Source organism: Pleurotus ostreatus (assembly GCF_014466165.1).
Source record: "Pleurotus ostreatus strain PC9 chromosome Unknown scaffold_8, whole genome shotgun sequence".
In the NCBI taxonomy this organism is placed as follows: domain Eukaryota; kingdom Fungi; phylum Basidiomycota; class Agaricomycetes; order Agaricales; family Pleurotaceae; genus Pleurotus; species Pleurotus ostreatus.
In genome coordinates this window covers 324294-345618 of record NW_023503163.1, presented here as the reverse complement: position 1 = coordinate 345618, position 21325 = coordinate 324294, and the positions used below count along the sequence as shown (strand labels likewise).

General features: G+C 52.7%; 4 protein-coding genes across 4 annotated transcripts; 2 read left to right on the top strand and 2 right to left on the bottom strand.

The window, feature by feature from the left end:
- Positions 1–436: 436 nt before the first annotated feature.
- PC9H_010429 (uncharacterized protein) lies at positions 437–1417 on the bottom strand (the record flags this gene model as incomplete). The annotated part of the gene is made up of 2 exons (XM_036779922.1): positions 437–727; positions 788–1417. 2 exons carry the CDS (start codon positions 1415–1417, stop codon positions 437–439), a joined length of 921 nt encoding a protein of 306 aa, XP_036627305.1.
- Positions 1418–14318: 12901 nt separating this feature from the next.
- Positions 14319–15469, top strand: PC9H_010428 (uncharacterized protein; the record flags this gene model as incomplete). The annotated part of the gene is made up of 3 exons (XM_036779921.1): positions 14319–14502; positions 14674–15206; positions 15266–15469. The coding sequence occupies 3 exons, from the start codon at positions 14319–14321 to the stop codon at positions 15467–15469; spliced, it is 921 nt and encodes a 306-aa protein (XP_036627304.1).
- Positions 15470–18032: 2563 nt separating this feature from the next.
- On the top strand, positions 18033–18852 carry PC9H_010427 (uncharacterized protein; the record flags this gene model as incomplete). The annotated part of the gene is made up of 8 exons (XM_036779920.1): positions 18033–18119; positions 18169–18203; positions 18261–18357; positions 18411–18449; positions 18498–18556; positions 18608–18676; positions 18733–18758; positions 18806–18852. 8 exons carry the CDS (start codon positions 18033–18035, stop codon positions 18850–18852), a joined length of 459 nt encoding a protein of 152 aa, XP_036627303.1.
- A 573-nt stretch (positions 18853–19425) lies between these two features.
- Positions 19426–21149, bottom strand: PC9H_010426 (uncharacterized protein; the record flags this gene model as incomplete). The annotated part of the gene is made up of 12 exons (XM_036779919.1): positions 19426–19556; positions 19618–19672; positions 19726–19797; positions 19849–19935; positions 20000–20041; positions 20092–20143; positions 20191–20205; positions 20260–20385; positions 20438–20538; positions 20592–20669; positions 20720–20770; positions 20823–21149. The coding sequence occupies 12 exons, from the start codon at positions 21147–21149 to the stop codon at positions 19426–19428; spliced, it is 1137 nt and encodes a 378-aa protein (XP_036627302.1).
- Between the last annotated feature and the right edge of the window lie 176 nt (positions 21150–21325).

Sequence of the window (21325 nt, the reverse complement as noted above, 5' to 3'; positions counted from 1 at the left end):
ACATCTTACAGTGCTTCTTAGGGGATGCGAGCGAGGAGGACTTGGATGCGATTCGTGGTAGGTAGAGGAGAATGTGGGGCTTGGATCTGCAAGACGAAGTGCACACGAACGAGACTACTGAGCCGCTTGCGGTGCAATGGAATCATGCTGAAGCCGCAGAGAGACGCCGACAGGAACAAGAAAGCGATTCCTAGATTCCTCGACGAACTACCGGTATCAGATAGGAAGGCTTGGGTCACCATGGAGTCGATTGTTCCTCCGAAAGGGACGGCGAACTATTTAATACGAGCTAGCGGCGTCGGGGTGAGGACGGAGGTTGTGAATGAGTCGAGGATCTTTCGTTTGGCATTGCTCAAGAAGGAAAGCTGTGGAAGACGATGAAGCAGGATGGTTAATCAGAACGAAAAAAGAGTCGACAGTAACGAAGGAGGTGTGGCTACGTCGCGATGATGATCTGAGGGCGACACGGAGAGAGAGGACTAGGTCGCGGCAGAGTCGAGCCCAATCCCGTAGGTAGATACATTGCAAACGAGTTGAAACAACCCATCACTACGAAGTTGCTGCCACTCATGATGACATCGTCGCGCGAGGATGCGCCAGAACTCGTCTCCCTCCTCTGATACCCACTGACATTCTCCTGCTTGGAAGACGCGCACACGGCTACTGCCTGCATCTTCAGCTTCCAAGTTCGCAGAGCGACAATATCACCCATGCTCTTCTCTTCCACCTGCTACGAACAGGTCCCAAGTCTGAACGAGGTCCCCTATTCCACAAGGGCTGAACCTACGAGTAATGGCAATGGCGGGTTGAACCCGGGGTTCGTACATGCAACGTCCGTAGCCTCGCTCAGCGGTAGCGAGGGAGGAGTATGTGGGGCGCGCAGGGTTTCAGGCGGCACATACTGTGGATCCCCGACACCGTAATTCCTACTGCGCGAATAATACCCGTACACCCGCTCATTGGCGAACAACTTGTAGTCTGCGGCGAGCATCGAGTTATGCGGCGACGCGGCTGATCCTCTCCCTCGCGTGCGTTTATGGGCACCAGGATGCGGGTCGTCCCAGATGAGGAGCCGCCGATCGCGCCCTCGGGTGAGGCACTCAGCTTGAAGGCGGTAAAGGCACGGCTGAAGCCCTCGCCGTATGGCACCGGGATGTCGATGTCGAGGGCGGAGAACAGAGCGAATACTCTGTCCTCGGGAGGGTGGTGTCTCGATAGCGCATCGCGTGGAACAGGAAGAGGACTTGATGGACTCCGGACTCGTAGACCGCACGGTGCTGATGCCCAGGAGTTGCTGATGGAAGAAAAAGGCAACCGTAAGCACAAGCACCCGGAGACATAAGGCGCTGGACAATGGACAGCACGTACCTGTGGCACTCGGATTCGAGTTCACGATACCCTCCGTAATTGATGCCATCGAGCTCGAGGCTGAGCGGGTTGAAAGGTACACCACACAGACGTACGCACGGCGGTACCATCCAAACTTCTGATGAATCGATTCCCTTCTCTCTTCACTTATCAGATGCTGTCCATCCACAAGTACAGACACCCCCAGCGCAATTCGACGACCTCCCGAAAGCCCGCAAGTTTCTTGAACCCCCTTGCTCAGGCATATCATCTGCATGGGACGCTCCAACTTGGCACATTCATCCACGACGTACGCAGAATAAATCACATTCGCTATCGTCCCCATGAGCGCCGTGCACGTCAGCGGGCATCCAGTCCAGGTCTTCAGGGAGCCGGAGATGTTGCTCGCGAGCTCGGCGCGCGTGATGGTGCGGTTTGTGCGGGTGTCGGAGACGTGGAAGGGGCATTGGGCGGTGGAGGTTAAGATGTAGCTATCATGCCTGATATGGCGGGAGGACACATGTATGAATGAGACGCGGGCGACGTGGAGCAGCGATGGACTCACTGGATAATACCCAAAAGCAACCCCTCTCACATCGCCTTGATGGTGGAGAAGGACACCACGAACGCACCATCCTCATGCCAAATTCACTGTGCCGCCACTCCCAACGAGGCCTCAAGATGGTCGGCCACCCCATACAGAACGATGGGATACGAGAACAGTGTTGAGGAATTCGGCCACCTCTTCTCCGCGCGTCCGTTTCTCCATCGAACCAAGACGTTGAAGGCTCTCTGCCTCTCTCTCTCATTGTTCCCGAGGCGAGGGAAATGAGAAAGAGCCAGGGCGCTGGCACTGCGGCACACGGAACGGCCCGATTTTGTCTTGCTGATTCCAAGGTCTGGTCACTATTGCCCCTCCATTTACCTCTTGGTTTGCGATCATCCCATGTCTGCGCGAAGTGGACCTTTTCTATGATTCTTCGAATACGCACTATTGCCGTACTTGAAGTTACTCGATTTGTTGGGTTTTTTGTTATGTTGCGGGTTCTCTAGCATTCAACGTCCCTAGACCGCGGTACATCTCCCTCAAGCCGTGGCCATACTACCTCCCGCGCCGATCTCAGCTTCTCAAAGTGCTCCCGGATTCGTACATCTTCAGCACTTCGTTGCTTTGATCTGGCGTAGGGGAGGAGAGAAGAAGGGAAGTTGCGTTCCTTTGTCGGTGAGCTCGTCATACTCTGTCGCTAGCGCCCAACGTTCCCAACGCTCAACACTGTCTCTTTGACTTTAAGGTGTCCGCGCACCGTTTGCAACCTTCGCGTCTACCGTGGGCTTCTTCTTTGTCGCTCCAACCAGCTTAGACCGACTCGTACGATCGCTCGACATCTCGCTAGGGTTGGCTACGTGTCCCATTTCGCAGCCTGTGGGGCTCATGGTCACTCAATGTCGCGTCATCGATGTGAAGCGGTGTGCAGAGACCTTCAGGTCGTTGGGACAGCCGATGGGCTTGAGCTGGATGCAGCAGCCGTCCCAGGCACTAACGGCAGGAATCATGACCTGCTTATGGACTGGCGTCGAAAGGGCGGTAGGGCTGAAGCTGGAGGTATCGGCTGGAAGGGCACTGCGTCTCCGTTTCTCAATAAGCAGAAGCAGAGCTTGTTGTCGGCGATACGGGGCATCCATAGCGGAGTAAGACAGTGCTGGTGCGATTCCACTCACGCGCTGCACCTCCATGGAAGATCGCAACAACAGTGGAAGGATGGGTCGGTTCTATCTCTGTCTACGGGATCCCGCTCGCCCTCTCTCTGCGTTGTCATCACCTCACCAGCGCCCAAGCGTCCAATCCGACTACCGCTGTAATCTCTCTTCGCGCCTAACTCGGGCCTAACTCCGGCGTTCCGAGACAAGACAATTTATCGCCGTACTTTCCAAAATAGCGACGGGGGGTATGAACGCACACATACGGACGTCTACGGGAGTACGACTGCAGGCATAAAGGAAAGCGGGAATGCCCGGCTTTTCACGTCCCCCTGCTCCACCTCTCTGTGTCTCTACGCCTTCTTGGGATCATCGGGACGTCGAACACTCATAAATCCAATATCCCATATACTGCACGGCGGCAGCCTGAAGTCCGTCTTGAACCTAGGAAACCCATTATAGTAGGGAGCAACGGTCGAGTCGGGTACGTTTGCGCTGTCAGAGAGCTCGTTGTATTGTGCGTCTACCAGTCATGTGTTACGCATTTGTTACTGATACCCATTCCCTGCAGCGCTCAACCCTTTTCATGCTTCTGATGCGCCTTTGAGGGGAAGGAAGGTGAGACGTGGTGCGTATCGGAGTGGGCATTGAGGGGGCGAGTCAGACTCATACGCCATATCGCCGCTCGTCGACCTCCAGCGAGAGTAGCAATCGAAAGCGTACACAGAAGGTATCTACGCTTGCATCGACGGGTTACAACTCGCCGGGAGGCGTCTATGCGCCCGGGACAAACTTACGATGTGATGGGGAAGAAGTACGTGAACGCACCATCTCCCCGTTGAACTCGCGTTCCCACCTTCCCATCGTACTGGCACTACTGGCGCCTCCAGCTGCTAGCCAATCCGTTTAGCTACGAATGTCCAGCGCTGCCCGTCAAGTCTCCTGCTCCCTCCGCCTATCTTTCAAGGCCGTCGCTCCCTATCATCGTATCGTTGGATGCGGTGTTCCGAGCCAGCGTCTGAGGATATGAGCGCGCATATATGGACGTGTGCGTGATTACGATCGCAGGCTTGAAGGAATGCGGGAATGCCCGAGTTGCCCTGCTTCACGTCTCTGTGTCCACGCCTCCTTGGGAACATCGGGACGCCGAACTCTGTTCGTCGCCGAATGGAGGAGCGCAAAGGGGGTAGAGGGAGAGGAAGTAGAGGAGAAGGCATGGAGTAGATGATGGTCCGGGAGAGAGAGAGAGAGTAAAGCATCGGGATGCGGCGAACAAAGCAGATTCCGACATTTTTCGATTTCAAGGTCCGGTCTGTCCATTTACCTCTTGATTCATCATTATTCCCATGTGATTATTCGAATGGACACTGCCCTCCACCCATTGTAGTGTTCGGTTTGTTTCGCCTGCTAGCCATTATATCTCATTGGTATTGTTCGAGACTCTTCGCAACCGCAACTCCATAGCTTTCTCTCACTACTTACATCTCATCACCATCTCTCGCTGATCTCAAGCACCGTCGACGTGCGTACAATGTTGGCTCCCTGACATGACTCTCGGTCAGGAAACCCTTATCATCGGGGTAATAAACGGCATGGAGTCGACTCGGGCACATTTGCGCTGTCAAAGGATCAACTTCATAGTGCGTCTACTTCCACAATTAGATCATGGCTCGCACGCACACGCGCAACGGCTCCCTCATCGCCACTCTGCCACCACTAAGTCGCGGGCATGGTCGCCGTTCCATTTCCACTTTGTGAACCTGCGAGGAATAGCGGCGCCACCTGGCGCTCGCATACGCATCATCCGTAGCACGTTGGGCGGCAGCGCGGGAGGGTATGAGAGTGAGATACATGCGCTGATGTGGGGCGAAACGGGGGCTCAAGGCAAGGGTACATTGCAGAAGAGCAGTCGCAGCGGGGACGTCGTCGGCGAAAAGGAAAGCGACGGCAAGGGGTTGAACGAGGAGCCAAGATGGGAAGCAGCGCGCAGATATCTGCGACTCGCGAGTTCTCACTCCATGGGAAGGTTGGCTTGAGCTGCGCACGGGCAGCGTTGCACCGAAGTTCCATGCTGCTTGTGGCGCACCTCCTGGCGTTGAACGGCTGACGCGCCATCGACGAGCTTCTTGAAAGAGCGTTAGGGACGCGGAATGACAGAAAGCGAAGGAGAAGGTGAGGGCACCGGATGTCCCCGGCCCGAACCTCCGTTGTCTTCCTCGTTAATCGTCCTGGCGTAGTACGTGCTGTCGGCGTTTGACACTCCCAAGAACCTCCCGAATCTCCTTGCAATCCCTCTCGTGCGTCCTCATGCAATCCACCCACGGCTCCGATATCCGAACTTCATGGGACAAGCTAGCAAGTTTCGACTCCTGTAGCTTCCACGCTTCGAGGTCCAGCCTTTCTGCCCAGCGACGACCGTCATTGCGCAAAGGGCACCGTAGTACGTACGCTCCTCGAAACTGCGATAATCGAGCTAAATTTCGATTATGCACAGATTTACGCTTTCCCAGAGCCTTTAATCCCTTGATCCCATGTATGAAATAACGCCTGTATCTGGCAACCTGCCATCATACTCAAAGCTACAGAAATGGGCCAAACCTCGATTTGACCTCGTTGCATATCTGGATATTTTCTTTGTAACAGGTTGGAATGAATCGGGGTACGAGCTGAATCGAATAATATCTACCAATTACTGAATCTCGTCAGGATTGACCGCCCTCTGGACCTACTCAGGTCTGTCGACGCCATCCGCGACTTGGTAAACGAGAGCATGGAGGTCCAGCTTGCTCCTTGCGGTCGGCAGTCAGTGCGAATCAGACGCTGCCAGACATGAGTAGAAGAGATCGCCTACGGAATACTACAATTGTCGGTGTATTCTAGAATTGCGCCAAGACGAGGTGAGTAGCTTCGTACTTTGCACTATGTAGAACTAACAGGCACTTTCTAGGCCCGCTGCGCATCGTCGTCGGCTCCCGCTACTCGCGCCACCACTTCAACTCGCTCGATAAACCTCCTTCCTTCAGTGATTCGTCTCCGTTTGCTCCGATATAGTCAATACTTCCCCTCTCGCATTGATTGGTATTACGCTCTGGATTCTCCCCTTTGTTGTCCCCGAACACCACCAATTGCACCTTCTTCCACGCCTACGTCGTCTTTTGTCTGCGCCCACATTCATACCAAATAACGATAACGACTCACCGGCACCCTTCATTGTACACTTTCCATCTACTATCAGTGTGATACATCGTAAGGGTATGGGACGCTCAAGCAAGAGAGTGCGCATTACGGCGAGCATTCCCAACCTCTCATCGTGACGGAGCGTAGACCTCGTGCTCGACCTTCGAACCTTCGAGCCGTCGGATCGACAGCGCGAGAGGATCTGCAGGGCCATGGGCGTATCGATATCAATATATCATGGTTCTCCTCGCTCTACTCGCGCGACTGGTGTTGTTGAGACAGAGGGAAGGGCTGGGGGTCGCCGTCGCGAAGATGACTGGCTACGCGCTAGATGTGGCGAAAGGCGAGACCAGTGTCAAAAGAGCGTGAAGATCTGTAGTCCGCAAGAGAAATCGATTTTTGGCCGACGCACTGACGTTCTGGTGTATTTGGAAATCAGTTCCCGCCGCCATACGGCCCTCCTGCTCACACCTCAGCTACTGGGGTACATATTACATGACTAAATCAACGGATGTGTTTCATCCTCTGTTATGCTCAACCTGGCTTGCAATCGCAAGAGCGCCCGAAGGCGGTGAGCTTCCATCAATAGCTGGGTCTCACGTATGCCACGCAATGTACGCATGTCCATTCAAAAGAGACGCTTGCCTCGTTGTTCTCATCGGCTCGAAGGATGGCGACGACGCAGAGCGACACTGAGTTTCCTTACACTGCAATCACTTGTGAGTCCCTCTGTCTCGCCCACGACTACTGTTTATCATTTTCTTCAAGATATTGGATGCCGCGGTCTAATAGCCCTCTCAAAAACAACTTTCGGGGTGTTCAAGTCCCAATGCCCGGTGCGCGCCATTGTGTTCATCGAGGGTTTTGAAGATGCGGGATACCCAATCGATTCGTTGCACAAGGCAATTGCAAAGAGGGATACGGAGGCTACGCCAAGGCCATCTACGAATCGGTGAGATTCCGTACTCTGTCTATGCGTCTTCGCGAATCTTATCAGGATGGATAGCTTTGCAAATCTCGTGAAGAAGAAGAAAGCAATATCGATGGAAACCCCACCCATGATCTTGTAGGTTCTGCCGTTTTGGACGCTGTGATCGTTCTGATCTTGCGCAGCTTTTCTAACCCTACGAAAAATGTTGAAATCAGGCTCTATGTGACCGACAAGGATGAAGAGAAACTACTTGCCCAGACGAAGGTGCCATTGAGCTCCCTGGATGGTGATGGTTCGTACCTGACGTATATTCCGGCTATATGTGCTGACCGTCTTGATAGTCAAAGTCTCCTGGACGTCTCCCGAGTTGTTGGGCTCCTTGAAAGAGGACCCCGTTATGACTTTCAAGCGTACCACTCACTCTGAGTTTGACTTCAAGTTCACGAACATTGGCGATCTCCCTCCGATCAACTCTATCTTTCTCGCTACCTTCGCCAGTCTTAAGCGTTTCATCGGAGTTGGGAAAGCATTATCACAGGTAGCCCATTTCCATTTTTGCGCATTCGACTGATTTATCCATGAAACACAGCTTACGACCCCGGTTGGTAAAGCCATCGTAGGGTTAGTGGAAGCAATTGCCTTGGTAAGAATTCAATCATCTTTTTGCGCGAATCGACACCAACTCCTCCGTTCAGGAATGCGACGGTTATGTCAAGCGCCGCGAATCCGTCACTGGCTTGTTACAAGCTGTCGGTGACGCCTGCATGCTCGTTGCAGACTGGGACAACCGCAAGCTAGACCAACATCGCCCGAACCAAACTAGAGTCTATCAATACGTGTTTCCAGCAGTGTATCGATGCCTCTACTTTGTCGCTTTGCTGTCGCCAACCAAAATTGGTCAGTGTTCCATTGTACGGAGCTTTATGATGGCTCATCGTCTTTATCAGCGGCAAACTTGCACGACGTAGAAGGAGAGATCAAGAAGCTTCAAGGGCAGCTTGGGACCATCATGCAGCGTCTTGAACATAGCCGGGATCTGGATATGCAGGAAATGCTGTGCGACATACTGCATATTGTCACCAAAATAGGTGGGTACAATGCAGTTCTAAATAACCATATCTGACGAAACGTAGAGGATAACTTGTTCGTGAATTCGCTTCCCCACGCGGACGATGCAGGGCTTGACCCATCGAAGTCCTGTGCCGACGGCACACGTGAAGCCATTCTTACACACATTCAAAAGTGGGTCATTCTCCCGGGGGCTCAGCGCGCCTTGCTGCTGTATGGTGTTGCTGGCAAGGGAAAGTCGGCCATTATCCACACCGTATCACGAGCCCTCGGAAACGTCGAGAAACAGCAGTCGTCTCTTGCCAATGTGGCTTTTTTTGCTTTCAATCGATCAGTGGCCAATCGTTCCATCGATAAACTTCTTCTTACATGGGCCTGGGGCCTCGCGTCACGCGACCCCCACTATCTGCGTTATTTGCGTACCCTCGACATGGAGCACGTTAAAGGCTCTCCCCTTGACAATCAAGTAAAGGCTCTATTGATTGAAGGGCTGAAGCATGCAGATAGCCATAGACCCATTGTCTTCGTTATCGATGCTCTGGACTGAATGTCTGGAATTGCGTCCCTTGCTCGACCTTTCTCGACAAAATCTTTTCCTCTTCATCCGACCTTCCGCAAAATTGTCGCTTTCTCTTCACTTGTCGGCCAAATGCAGATATCCTTGCGAAGCTCAATTGTCCATCACACATAGCGCGAATATCGCTTGATGACGACCAATGGCTCACTGTTGAGGACATCCGCATCTTTGTTCATGAGAAACTTGGTGACTGGCCGGACGTTGCGAACCTCGTGAATCGTGTCACAGATGCGGCGGAGGGCCTGTTCCAATGTGCTGCTCTCCTCTGTAACGAGCTGACGAAGGGTTTAGACGTGCATAGGAAACGCTTCATCAGGAAGTTAGAAGTTGGGGATTTCAATACCCTGTATGGAACATACGAGCAGGTCCTGGAGGAGTACATTGACCCACAAGATGACCTCCAGTTGAAAGCGTTCAAGCACCTGATGGCATCAATATTCCTAGTGCGCTCACCGCAGCACCGCGACACCTTACTGCCGCTTGCCGCTGCCACCCTTTCTCGCGAAAGGCAGCCGGCCTCGGAGCCATGTGGGCAGTGGTCTGCCTTGCAGTCAGGCGAAGAGCGGTCAGCCTTGGAGTCAATCCTTCCCTTGCTCGGCTCTCTGCTTAGTGGAAGCACCTTTGACGCCAATGAAATGGCCGTTTTACCCCTTCATACCTCTTTCCGCGACTTCCTTGTCGAGCCAGTCAAGGTGCCTAAAGGACCTGACTTCTCAGTCGATATCGGGCCGCGCCATCAAGAACTGCTGGCTCTGGCATGTCTCGACATCACTAATGCCCAGCTCAGATTCAACATGTGCGGTTTTGACACATCGTATGCATTGAACAGCGAAATCGACGGTTTTCAGGAGCGAGCCAAGAAGCTTGATCCTGAGCTGAAGTATGCGTGTCGATGTGCTGCGTATCACCTGGACAAGTCCCTCGGCAAGCTTGATGAGCAGGTCACGCCCACCGATACCCAGAAATCGCGGGCTGAAGAACTTAATCACCTGAGAATAGCTCTTTCATTTTTTCTCAAGAAGCGTTTCCTGTATTGGCTCGAGATCCATAGTTGCATGGAAAGCTGGCAAGATGGGCCAGGTGGGATGCTGCCGTGCTTCCAGAAGTGGGCATCAGTGAGTGTGATGTATTCCATCGTCACTGTTCATTGTTGACTAATCATCAATAGTTACACTCGCCTGGAGAGCTCGTCTCAATCCTAGCGGACTTCATCAAATTTGAGAAGCGCTTTCGCAATGGCTACATGCTCTCTGCACCACAGTTGTATTACTCAGGACTTACTTTCTCGCCTGAAGCATCGAAAGTCAGGCAACTTTACGAAGGCCAATTTTGCATCCCCATAACTGTAACCAACGGCCATGAAAAATTATGGCCTACTACAGAAGCCCTAGTGATTCATGCACAAGACCATGTCACTTCCGCCGCGTTCTCGCCTGACGGGACGAAAATTGTGTCAGGGTCACAAGACAACACGATCCGCACTTGGGATGCTGCAACAGGGCAGCAAGTTGGTGATGCACTCACTGGGCATGAACACCAGGTCAATTCCGTCGCGTTCTCACCTGACGGGGCACAGATTGTGTCAGGGTCACTCGACAAGACGATCTGCATTTGGGATGCTGCAACAGGGCACCAAGTCGGCGATGCGTTCACCGGGCATGAAGACTTGGTCACTTCCGTCGCATTCTCGCCTGACGGGGCACAGATCGTGTCAGCGTCATCCGACAAGACGATCCGCATCTGGGATGCTGCCACAGGGCAGCAAGTCGGCGATGCGCTCACTGGGCATGAAGCCTTGGTCACTTCCGTCGCGTTCTCGCCTGACGGGGCACAGATCGTGTCAGGGTCAGATGACAAGACGATCCGCATCTGGGATGCTGCAACAGGGCACCAAGTCGGCGATGCGCTCAACGGGCATGAAGGCGACGTCACTTCCGTCGCATTCTCGCCTGACGGGACCAGAATCGTGTCAGGGTCACAAGACAACACGATCCGCATTTGGGATGCTGCCACAGGGGAGCAAGTCGGCGATGCGCTCACTGGGCATGAAGACTGGGTCACTTCCATTGCGTTCTCGCCTGACGGGACGAAAATCGTGTCAGGGTCAGATGACAGGACGATCCGCATCTGGGATGCTGCAACAGGGCAGCAAGTCGGCGATGCGCTCACTGGGCATGAAGCCTTGGTCACTTCCGTCGCGTTCTCGCCTGACGGGGCACAGATCGTGTCAGGGTCAGATGACAGGACGATCCGCATCTGGGATGCTGCTACAGGGCACCAAGTTGGTGATGCGCCCACTGGGCATGAAGACTGGGTCACTTCCATCGTGTTCTCGCCTGACGGGACGAAAATCTTGTCAGGGTCAGATGACAAGACGATCTGCATTTGGGATGCTGCAACAGGGCAGCAAGTCGGCGATGCGCTCACTGGGCATGAACACCAGGTCACTTCCGTCGCGTTCTCGCCTGACGGGGCACAGATCGTGTCAGGGTCACTCGACAAGACGATCTGCATTTGGGATGCTGCAACAGGGCACCAAGTCGGCGATGCGCTCACCGGGCATGAAGACTTGGTCACTTCCGTCGCATTCTCGCCTGACGGGGCACAGATCGTGTCAGGGTCAGATGACAACACGATCCGCATCTGGGATGCTGCTACAGGGCAGCAAGTTGGTGATGCCCTCACTGGGCATGAACGTTGGGTCACTTCCGTCGCATTCTCGCCTGACGGGGCACAGATTGTGTCAGGGTCATACGACGCGACGATCCGCATCTGGGATGCTGCCACAGGGCAGCAAGTCGGCGATGCGCTCACCGGGCATGAAGATTGTGTCACTTCCGTCGCGTTCTCCCCTGACGGGGCACAGATTGTGTCAGGGTCAGATGACAAGACGATCCGCATCTGGGATGCTGCAACAGGGCAGCAAGTTGGTGATGCGCTCACTGGGCATGAAGGCGAGGTCACTTCCGTCGCATTCTCGCCTGACGGGACGAAAATCGTGTCAGGGTCATCCGACGTGACGATCCGCATCTGGGATGCTGCAACAGGGCAGCAAGTCGGTGATGCACTCACTGGGCATGAAGGCGAGGTCACTTCCGTCGCATTCTCGCCTGACGGGGCACAGATTGTGTCAGGGTCAGAAGACAAGACGATCCGGATCTGGGATGCTGCAACAGGGCAGCAACTGCAGGACGCAGCGGCCTCCTCTGCTACGGCCTCCAGCAACACAGCAAAAGGACATGGAAATCACATGCGCGCCAATGATGCCTTGTACAAACCCAGATGTCCCCGGCCTCGTCTATTTTTTCGCCGTGGAGAATGGATTTATCATGCGGGCAATCAAGGCTCCCCAGATGCCCGCATCCTGTGGATTCCTCCCGTGCTCAGAAACTACATTATAATGCTCTACACGTGCTTGATGGTGATATCGACCCGAAAACCCATTTTTCTTGACATACAGGATATTGCCGTAGGTCCTCGTTGGAAAGATATCAAAAAAGTGCAGGACACCTTTACTAAGTACATAAACATCTCTAAATTGTCCATGTAGCATCAATCTACCGTTTGTCATCCACATGTATTGCCGTCCTTTCTGAGAAGCGACAACACTGTTGCTGCGATACCTGCGTAAAGTGACGAGACGTGAGTGCCACGTGGTGATCCATATGCAGCACGAGCTCCCGCCGTGAACTTATAAGGGCCAGGCATCTGACTCAAGCGTTACCAGCCATTTCTACGGAGGGGAGCGAAATTGTGGCCCTACAGCCACTCGTATGCTAGCAGTATGTAGGACCACTCATGGATACGTTGAGGGCCTCGTATGCTCGTGGATGAAGGGGAAGCTGACTTAGACATTCGTGCGCTCCGCACGACCCGAAGGCATATTTATTGAAGGGTAATTTGAGGCTGAGAAGGAGCCGCAAAGTGACGATGACGGATGACAAAGGTTTAGGGTGGATTTTCTGGCGGTAGACGACTACAAGATTTATTTGATGAGTAGGAGAGACAGAACAAAGACATGGAGAAAAAAAGAAAAGCTGTGAGAACGAGTTAGGAAGAAGCGGAGGAAGGGCGAGAGAACAGTGAACGGAATAGTGCGTAACACAATGAAGCTAAAGTGTCGATAATCTGAAATCTAGTGTATGGTGGCGGGAAAGCGCGGTTAGGAGACGGGGATACTGGGTGAATGAATCCAGGATGTACGACCGATGGAGACCGGAGCTTGAAATCAGAGCAAAAAATAGTTCGTTCCCCGAACCACCCCAGTATTCTTTTCCCTCTTCCGGTCTCCCGCCCTCATCGTCTACCTCTCGATTCACCCATTCACCGACGATGCAGACAATTCAAGTGTCCCAAGTCAACGTCTTGATGATAAACTATGTCGCTACGCTCGACCCGCAGACTGTGGAGACAGCGCCCCCGTACACGCACTCAGATCGCATCGGGCATTCATGTTGTCGCTCGCAGGCTCAGCAGGCTCAGCAGGCTCAGCTGCAGGTTTCCTAATTCCGAAGTTCCGAGTACTTGTGTGCTGGAGTGCTGGAGCGGGGAGCAATGCAGCCTACGCATTTGGTGAAGATGTTGGCAGGGCAACCTTCAAGTTCTACGCAACGCGTCGACGGGACGGGGATGACAGAAAGCGAGGTAGAGCCGTGGGTGGTGAGGGCACCGGTTGTCACCGGCCCGGCCCTCCGTTTTCTCGTTACTCGTTGTTGACGAGTCTTGGCATACGTGCTGTCCCACCAGAGCTCGAAGGATCCTGGCACTCTCAAGCACCTCCCACGAGCTTTTACGGCGAGTTGCGAAGCCTCAATAGCACCAGCACTGCCAATGCCCTCTGTCTCCTTACGATCCCCTCTTCATGAATCAGAGCCACGTCGGTATGCTGTAAGGCGCAGCTGACGATGCGAATATTGGGGAAGAGAGCGACACGTTAGATGCCTGTGACGAGATCTTGAGGGTAGGACGTGGATGATCGATAGGTACATTCAGCCTTTCCTTGAGATGTGGTCAGACCGTTAACGCAGCACGCAACGTGGACGTCGGCTGCGATGATAGCCTGATGCCGCTGCGGATAGAGGACCAGGCAGCTGCAGCGTTGAGCTGGGGCCCGTAGGTAGAGGGGTGGATAGACCTGATACGTCCTTCCGACTTTGCTACGATCTTTGATGGAGGCGCAGGCTACTAAAGCGTGTCGGCCAGTCGCAAAAGCGCCGATTATGACCAACTCACCGACCACAGCGCTGGGATTGCGAGCTAGAACGTACGCGGCTAAGTCTCGATTCCATCGTTCGCGTCGTCTCTGTCGAGGACCGAGGCAAGTAGATGGACGAGTCCGTAGCTTTGGATATCGCCGGCCCGGAGCAGGACATCTCATCATCTCTTCATAAAACGAACCACCACGAACTCACAGCTTTGTGGGTATATATTCTCATTGTATTCCGGCCAATGTCTCAGTCGTGTCATCGTCGTAGAGCGGCGGATGATCCGTCCTGCCTCGCTGACACCTGAAGGTTGCACATGGCGCTACGAGCGTCTCATCACCTCAATATCCAATCGTTTGCATGGCTCGTTGGCCGTCTTCTCGATTCAGCGATAGAAATTCCCGCAGCTCCTCCGTCGCTCCGCGTCGGCATGTCGTTGCCACTCAACGACACCACTCCCGCCAATGCTGTCCATGTATCTTTTCGACTCAACCATTTGCGTGGGTCGCCGCATGCTCCCATGAACCAGTATCATTTGCAGTCCACTGACCTCACAATACCTCATCGTGGCACCGCCGAAGCTTTAGACCTTTCGCTCGAGCGAAGCATTCGGATCGGCGGCGCTTCACGATGATCGATCTGAGGCTATGATGGGCTCATTTGCGATGTAGCACAGAGGAACGCTGCTCGGCGTGGTATTCCTCTGTCTCAGTTCATCGACGAATATCCTCAACCCGAGACGCAGTTGGTACGTCGTCGAGGTTCCAATCGGCGCCACGATCGCCCATGCTACCTCACACTACACCTCTCTACCACGAGCCTCTATGCCATTGTCGGCATTGACTGTGGAAGCACCAACCCCGCAAACTTTCCATCATGCTCGAGCCCATTCCGCTCTCTCAACAACATCCACTTCAATTTCCCGTCGTCCGCGCCGCACGATTGCCCTGACCATGATCGCACCTCTCACAACGATACGGACCCTCTCAGCTTCACAGTAGAAGCAACTGGGATTCACGGTCTTACCTCCACAAACTCCGTCGCGCAGGGTAATTCGATAACAATAAAAAACGTGCATCGCAATGTCCTCGTCAATCTCCCTGGTCTCCATGGTGTCAGCCTTAACATCAACTTCATCTCTGGTGATAGGTATCACGGTGCTATCTACGGCGGAAATGTCGTGGAAGGAACAATGTCAACATCTGTGTGTATTTCATAATCACCCTACAGACTGAGCTCATGGCTAATTAATTTGCTACCCAGTTCGCATATCGAGCCCTGTTGGTTCTCGTTCGCCTCGTTCGGCCTGGTCCCTGCCTCGTAGGGATACCCCACTCCTGCAAGAACAAGCAGAATCACAGGGAGGAGTCGGTCGCTGGGTACAGCAGCGATCGCCCCGTCCTAGGCCATATTGAAATACGAATGCAGAGTCATACGCCTCAATCCTCCTTCAGGACAGACGAATAAACAGCTGCGAGGGTGTTAGAATATACGCATACCTCAGGCGGCCAGTCTTCTTGAATTCTCCCAGTAGTTCGATCCGTTATCTAGTTCCTCGTGTTACCTCTCTATCACGCGTTTTCCACTTTGTATAGCAGCAAATAGTTAGGACAGCTCCTCTACACCTCCACGTCTACGTGTGGGGGGGAATAGGATGTGTTCACCATTGCGGAAGTCGGTGTGGGCTCGGCCAACAGGGAACGCCAGAGAGAAGTCGGTCGCTGCGCTGAGCGCACAGCGCTCTGCGCATGCCCGCAAGTGGGAGGTCAGACATGTGGTGCTGGGGCATGCAGACACGCATTGAGGCGGCGCGAGGAGAAAGAAAAGGATCGAGTAGCAGGGACGTCGCTGCCCCCCACGTCTAGAGGCGCCCAGTGGGAAATGGGTGAGGGATGTTGTTGAGAAGCCCAGACCATGCCGTCGTGGGGACAATGAAACGGAGCTTGAACTGGATGCAGCAGTAGCCTCGAAGAAGCAACGACAAGGATTATCAACTGCGCGCGAGACCGTCGTCGAAAGTGGGGGGGGAAGTGTTGGTATGACGAATCCACCGGCGCGATATTTGATACGATCGACGAAATCGCCCCAGATTTAGTGTACTTAGAATGGAGATGGACGCTTCATTTGCTGGTTGAGGCCAAACTCGGCGTGCGTGGAGTTAAAGCTGGGCGCGGCTATGCGATGCGATGAAGCGGCGGGATTCGCAGGTGACGTCCAAATGAGGCCCGCTACCCTGCTGTTCGTAGGTATGTCCGAGATGGCGGAAGAACCGTCTGCCAACAGTTAAAAGCGCCGTCAGTCCCAGAATACACATCGTTCAAGTACGCCAAACACTCGCGGTATCCACTCCGTATCCGTATCCGTAGACTAGAGCCGGAGGGCACGGCTTGGGAGATGTACCGCGGCCTAGGGACGTTGAATGCTAGAGAACCCACGACATTGAGAAAGAGAAAGCCACGACAAATCGAGTAGCGTCAAGTACGGCAATGGTGCGTATTCGAAGGATCGTAGAGTAGGTCAGGTGAAGTTTCATTGGATGATCAATCGCGAACCAAGCGGTAAATGAAGGGGCAGTAGTGACCGGACCTTGAAATCAGCAAGACAAAATCGGGCCGTTCCGTGTGCCGCAGTGCCAGCGCCCTGGCTCTTTCTCATTTTTCGGAACTTGCCTCGCCTCGGGAACAATGAGAGAGAGAGGGGGGGGCAGAGAGCCTTCAACGTCTTGGTTCGATGGAGAAACGGACGCGCGGCCGAATTCCTCAACACTGTTCTCGTATCCCATCGTTCTGTATGGGGTGGCCGACCATCTTGAGGCCTCGTTGGGAGTGGCGGCATGGTGAATTTGGCATGAGGATGGTGACTTCTTGCTGTCCTTCTCCATCATCAAGGCGAAGTGAGAGGGGTTGCTTTTGGGTATTATCCAGTGAGTCCATCGCTGCCTCCACGTCGCCCGCGTCTCATTCATACATGTGTCCTCCCGCCATATCAGGTATGATAGCTACATCTCAACCTACACCGCCCAATGCCCCTTAACCGCACCATCACGCGCGCCGAGGTCGCGAGCAACATCTCCGGCTCCCTGAAGACCTGGACTGGATGCCCGCTGACGTGCACGGCGCTCATGGGGACGATAGCGAATGTGATTTCTTCTGAGTACGTCGTGGATGAATGTGCCAAGTTGGAGCGTCCGCATGCAGATGATATGCCCGAGCAAGAGTGGTTGAGCAGGAGGGCTACGAACGGGGGGTAGGACATTTTAATGTATACTACTAGGGTTTGGATGGCAGGTACATTTTTATTCGATGGTCAGGAGAGTCCTTAGGGTATTGTACATGGACTGTTGTTGAACAAATGAACGTTCGGTGAACATGCGAGGTTTCCGAAACTCATCTGACAAGTCAAATCATCAAGAGAAAACGAAGTTCAGCGGGGGATGGACAGCGGACACCGCAGTTTCTTTACGATAGGACGACAAAGGATACGAGTCGCGAAACCGCCGTAGTACAGTTGATGTCCAGATTGAAGACAGCAGTGGCAAGAACGGAAGCTCAACACGCTTATCTTATCTATAAATCTAATCTCAACAACTGTGATCAAGGACGCCACCGTTTGCGAAAATTGGCTACTGAACGTGAGCATCTCATCGTTGATTTTTGAAGAGACCTTTGTTTCCCTCCGTCAACATTCTACCCTTCTGCTAGTATCTTGAATAAGAAAAATTTATCACTGGCGTGGCATGTCGATACTCGTGTTTACTCGGTACGACGAACCCGTTTTTGCACCTCTGTAGTCCCTGTAGCTCCTTGCCCGCTGGTTGCACCTGGGAACAACGTCTCTGAGGATGTCAAGAGGCCGCGTATTTGACCTGGCTATTAATTCCCATCGTTGGGCGGGTTCATAATACCCGTACTACTTTGCCGATACTCTCCCACCATTCCCCTGCCTGACCTTTCATGTCGCACCCATATCTCGTAACGCCCAGTACATAAAAGAGTCCGAAATCCAACTAATCTCCCTACATACCACTACCATGCCTTTCGACCTTGCGACTCCCAGACTATCCCTATACTCTATCCCTGCTGCGTGGTTTTGTGCCTTTTATCCAAACACTCTAAGGGTTAGTACAGATATCTGCCTCGTGATTGTGTACTAAAATGGCTATGTAGTTTTTGGTCATCGATAAGACCGTGGGGTACGACAAGTGCGTACCGCATCCTACCCGTTTAAATGTCCTTCTAAAGTCATGAACACTGGCCAGTACAAATCCACGCGATAACTTGGCGAGGTCCAAAGATAACGACAAGTTCAAGCCAAATGTTGTTGCCAAGATACATCGAATGGAGGGGGCTCATCAGGTAGATACTAAGATGTTTCAAACACCCTGAATACACTTACTCAACCGCATTAGAACAGAAATGAAGCATTCCCGCTGTGGGCAGCAGCCGTAGTGCGCGTTTTTGCCTTCATCCAACTATCGACACTAACGCAACTCTAGATCACCGGCAACCTAGTCGGGTTGGACCATCGTACCCTCAATATCTGTTCCGTAGCATAGTGAGTTTGCTGCAGTAGTAAGTACGTCAACCCAAGGCTAACATCCAAAAGTATTGGTTTGCGGTTGTTGTACAATCACATCTACATAAACCACAATGCATTTATGAAAGGATGGGCTCGGTAAGCAAGTTGCTCCGCTAAATAACAGACGAAAGATTTACACTCGAACGATATAGAACAGCTGTATTTTTTACTGCTCTCCGTAAGTTTTAGTTGCGAACAATGTATCTCACTAACAACCGCACACAGCTATCCCATTGTGGTTGCTAGTTAAATCTGCGCAAAAGAGCTTGTAATTTCGTCAAGATGCTTCTTACGGGGATATCATAGATTATCATCAATTGTGTAGTGAACATATCAGTCTTGGTATGAATATGGACGTGCGTCAGGCATGGCGAGAGGCTCTCAATCTCTGGCGTTCAACTGCGATCCCTGGCCTCATGCCGGACTCGATCTACGACAGAAGTGTAGCACATCACGGGACGACAGCTCATCGACGCTCTAAGACCCTGTTCGCAGCTGAATTGACGATACTTGTTGGTAGCCTCCTTCATCAATCATCAATCGAAGGCACTCATATCTCCCTCGTCTTAAACAGGCACACACCCTGCCGCCTCCTCCCCCCACCCGGGTTTGCAACATCCAGCCACCTTTTCAAAAGGCAGTCAGGGTCGTATTTCTCCTTCACCGCTTTCCTCTTTTCGTCTCCGTAACATGAAGTTGGACAACGGACCACGTTCTCGTGCTGGATTCGTCGACGCCTGGGGGGAGACTCTTGCGTCTTCGCCTTCATGAGGGCACTATCTTAGACGTTACTCTCACATTGATCCCGTATGGTCACTATTTCTCTTCTTATTGGAGACATGTGGTTACAAAGGCGTATCGTCAAAGACATCGAAATCTAAACCCCAGTTCTTACTCGGATTAAATACGCGCTGAGGAGGATGCGACGTTGCAGCATTCTCCAGACGGTCGAACGCTTCTTTAGGCAGCGCGGCGACTATTTCATACAAATCATCGTGAACGTTAAGAAATAGGGGCGAGGATATCGAAAGATGTACCTTTGAAATTTTCTTCGACCCGCGATGGATGGACGCTCTTGGGTAACACGATGGTCTACGAGACGCATTAGTGAGGGCGCAAGTATGCATCGATTTAGGCCAACATACCCCTCTTTGGATGTGCCAGGAGATAATCACTTGCGCGGGGGTGATGCCCATCTCAGATGCGATGTCTTTGATCTAGCAAAGCGATGAAGACGGTGAAGGCAAAACGGCTGTTCAAGAACTTACCACTGGAACAGACAGAGTCTCCTTGACTTGTTCGGAACTTCCGAGAGGAGAGTAAGCTTGGAGAACGATTCCATTATCTTGGGACCACTTCAGAAGAGAGCGAATGTCAGAAAGACCATGGCGGCAGTGGTGAGTAGCGCTTATTATATACCTTGAGCAGCTCAGGCTGAGGGTTCCAATAGTTCAGTTCGACCTAAGAATAGGGGGTAAGGACTATTTGTACGCTCGCAAGAGTCACTTCACCTGGTTGACGACTGGCTTGACTTTGAGTGGGTTCGCAGTAAGGTTTTGCATCCTAAAGGGATCGTGGGTAATTGCACAAAGTGGCATTAGTAGACAAACCTGCGAAGATTGAAGCTGATAATAGCGTCAAGATCTGTTGTGGTCCAGAGACTAAACTGAGGTACTCACTTGCTGACGCCGATATTCTTCACTTTACCCTTGGCCACCATTTCTTCCAGCTTCTGCCATGTTGGATAAGGGTCTGCGGTCAAGTCGCGATCATATTTGGTGCCGTCTTTGTAAAAAGCAACTGGCCTGGGAAACGCATTGATATTGGGACTTCATAGAGTGGATAGCGAGTACCAACCAATGGATAATATATAGGTCGAGGTAATCAGTTCCCAAGTAGGATAAGGATTCGTCGAGAGTTGGTTCAACGTCCTCAGGAGCATGGAATGTGTTCCAAAGCTAGGTCGGCATCTATCTTTAGTCCCTGACGACTCCTTCCTCACTGCGATGACGCTTGCCTTGGACGTGAGCCAAACCTGATCCCTCGGGACACCGCTTTCCTTGAGAGCCTGTCCAACTTCCTGCTCGTTCTGTAGGCGGTTTGAGATACCTAGCAGTAACGTAAGTAGATGTCACACACCCTGTAAATCCAAGCCCCGTCTATGTGTCTATAACCTGCTTTTAAAGCGACCTAAAACCTCATCTTATATGCAATTTCGAGCCAGCGCTATGAGTTCACATACCTTGACAGCCTCACCGACTTGATCTTTCTCTGCACGCCAAACACCAAGCGCAACAGAAGGTATCTTGGCTCCTGTAGAAAGTACAAAGTGTGATGGTAGTCCGCCCACCATACTAGTGTTTCGGCCATGGCATCCTCGTTGAAGGAAGGCCGGCTTCGGTATGCTGAGTAAACCGCGCACGAGCATGTATGTTATGGTGAATATTGCGAGTAGCCGGAACGCAAGTCCCTTGAAGTAAGCTTTTGCAGATTGGGGGGAGCTGGTCTCTTTGTTTCCGTCTGCCTGCTCGACGTCAACGTCGTTGGGCAGCAACTGATAACGGGTCATGGTGGACTCTGAGAACGATTACAGTCGGAGCTGATTACTGTGTAAGGCCGTCACGCGGATCAGGGGTACCGGGGTTATTCTTCCGCAAAGAGGGGTTCTTGCCCAGGGACCTAAGGTTTCAATCTAGTTAATTACACGGCTTCTATGCTACAATATATACGAGGAGTGATATGTAG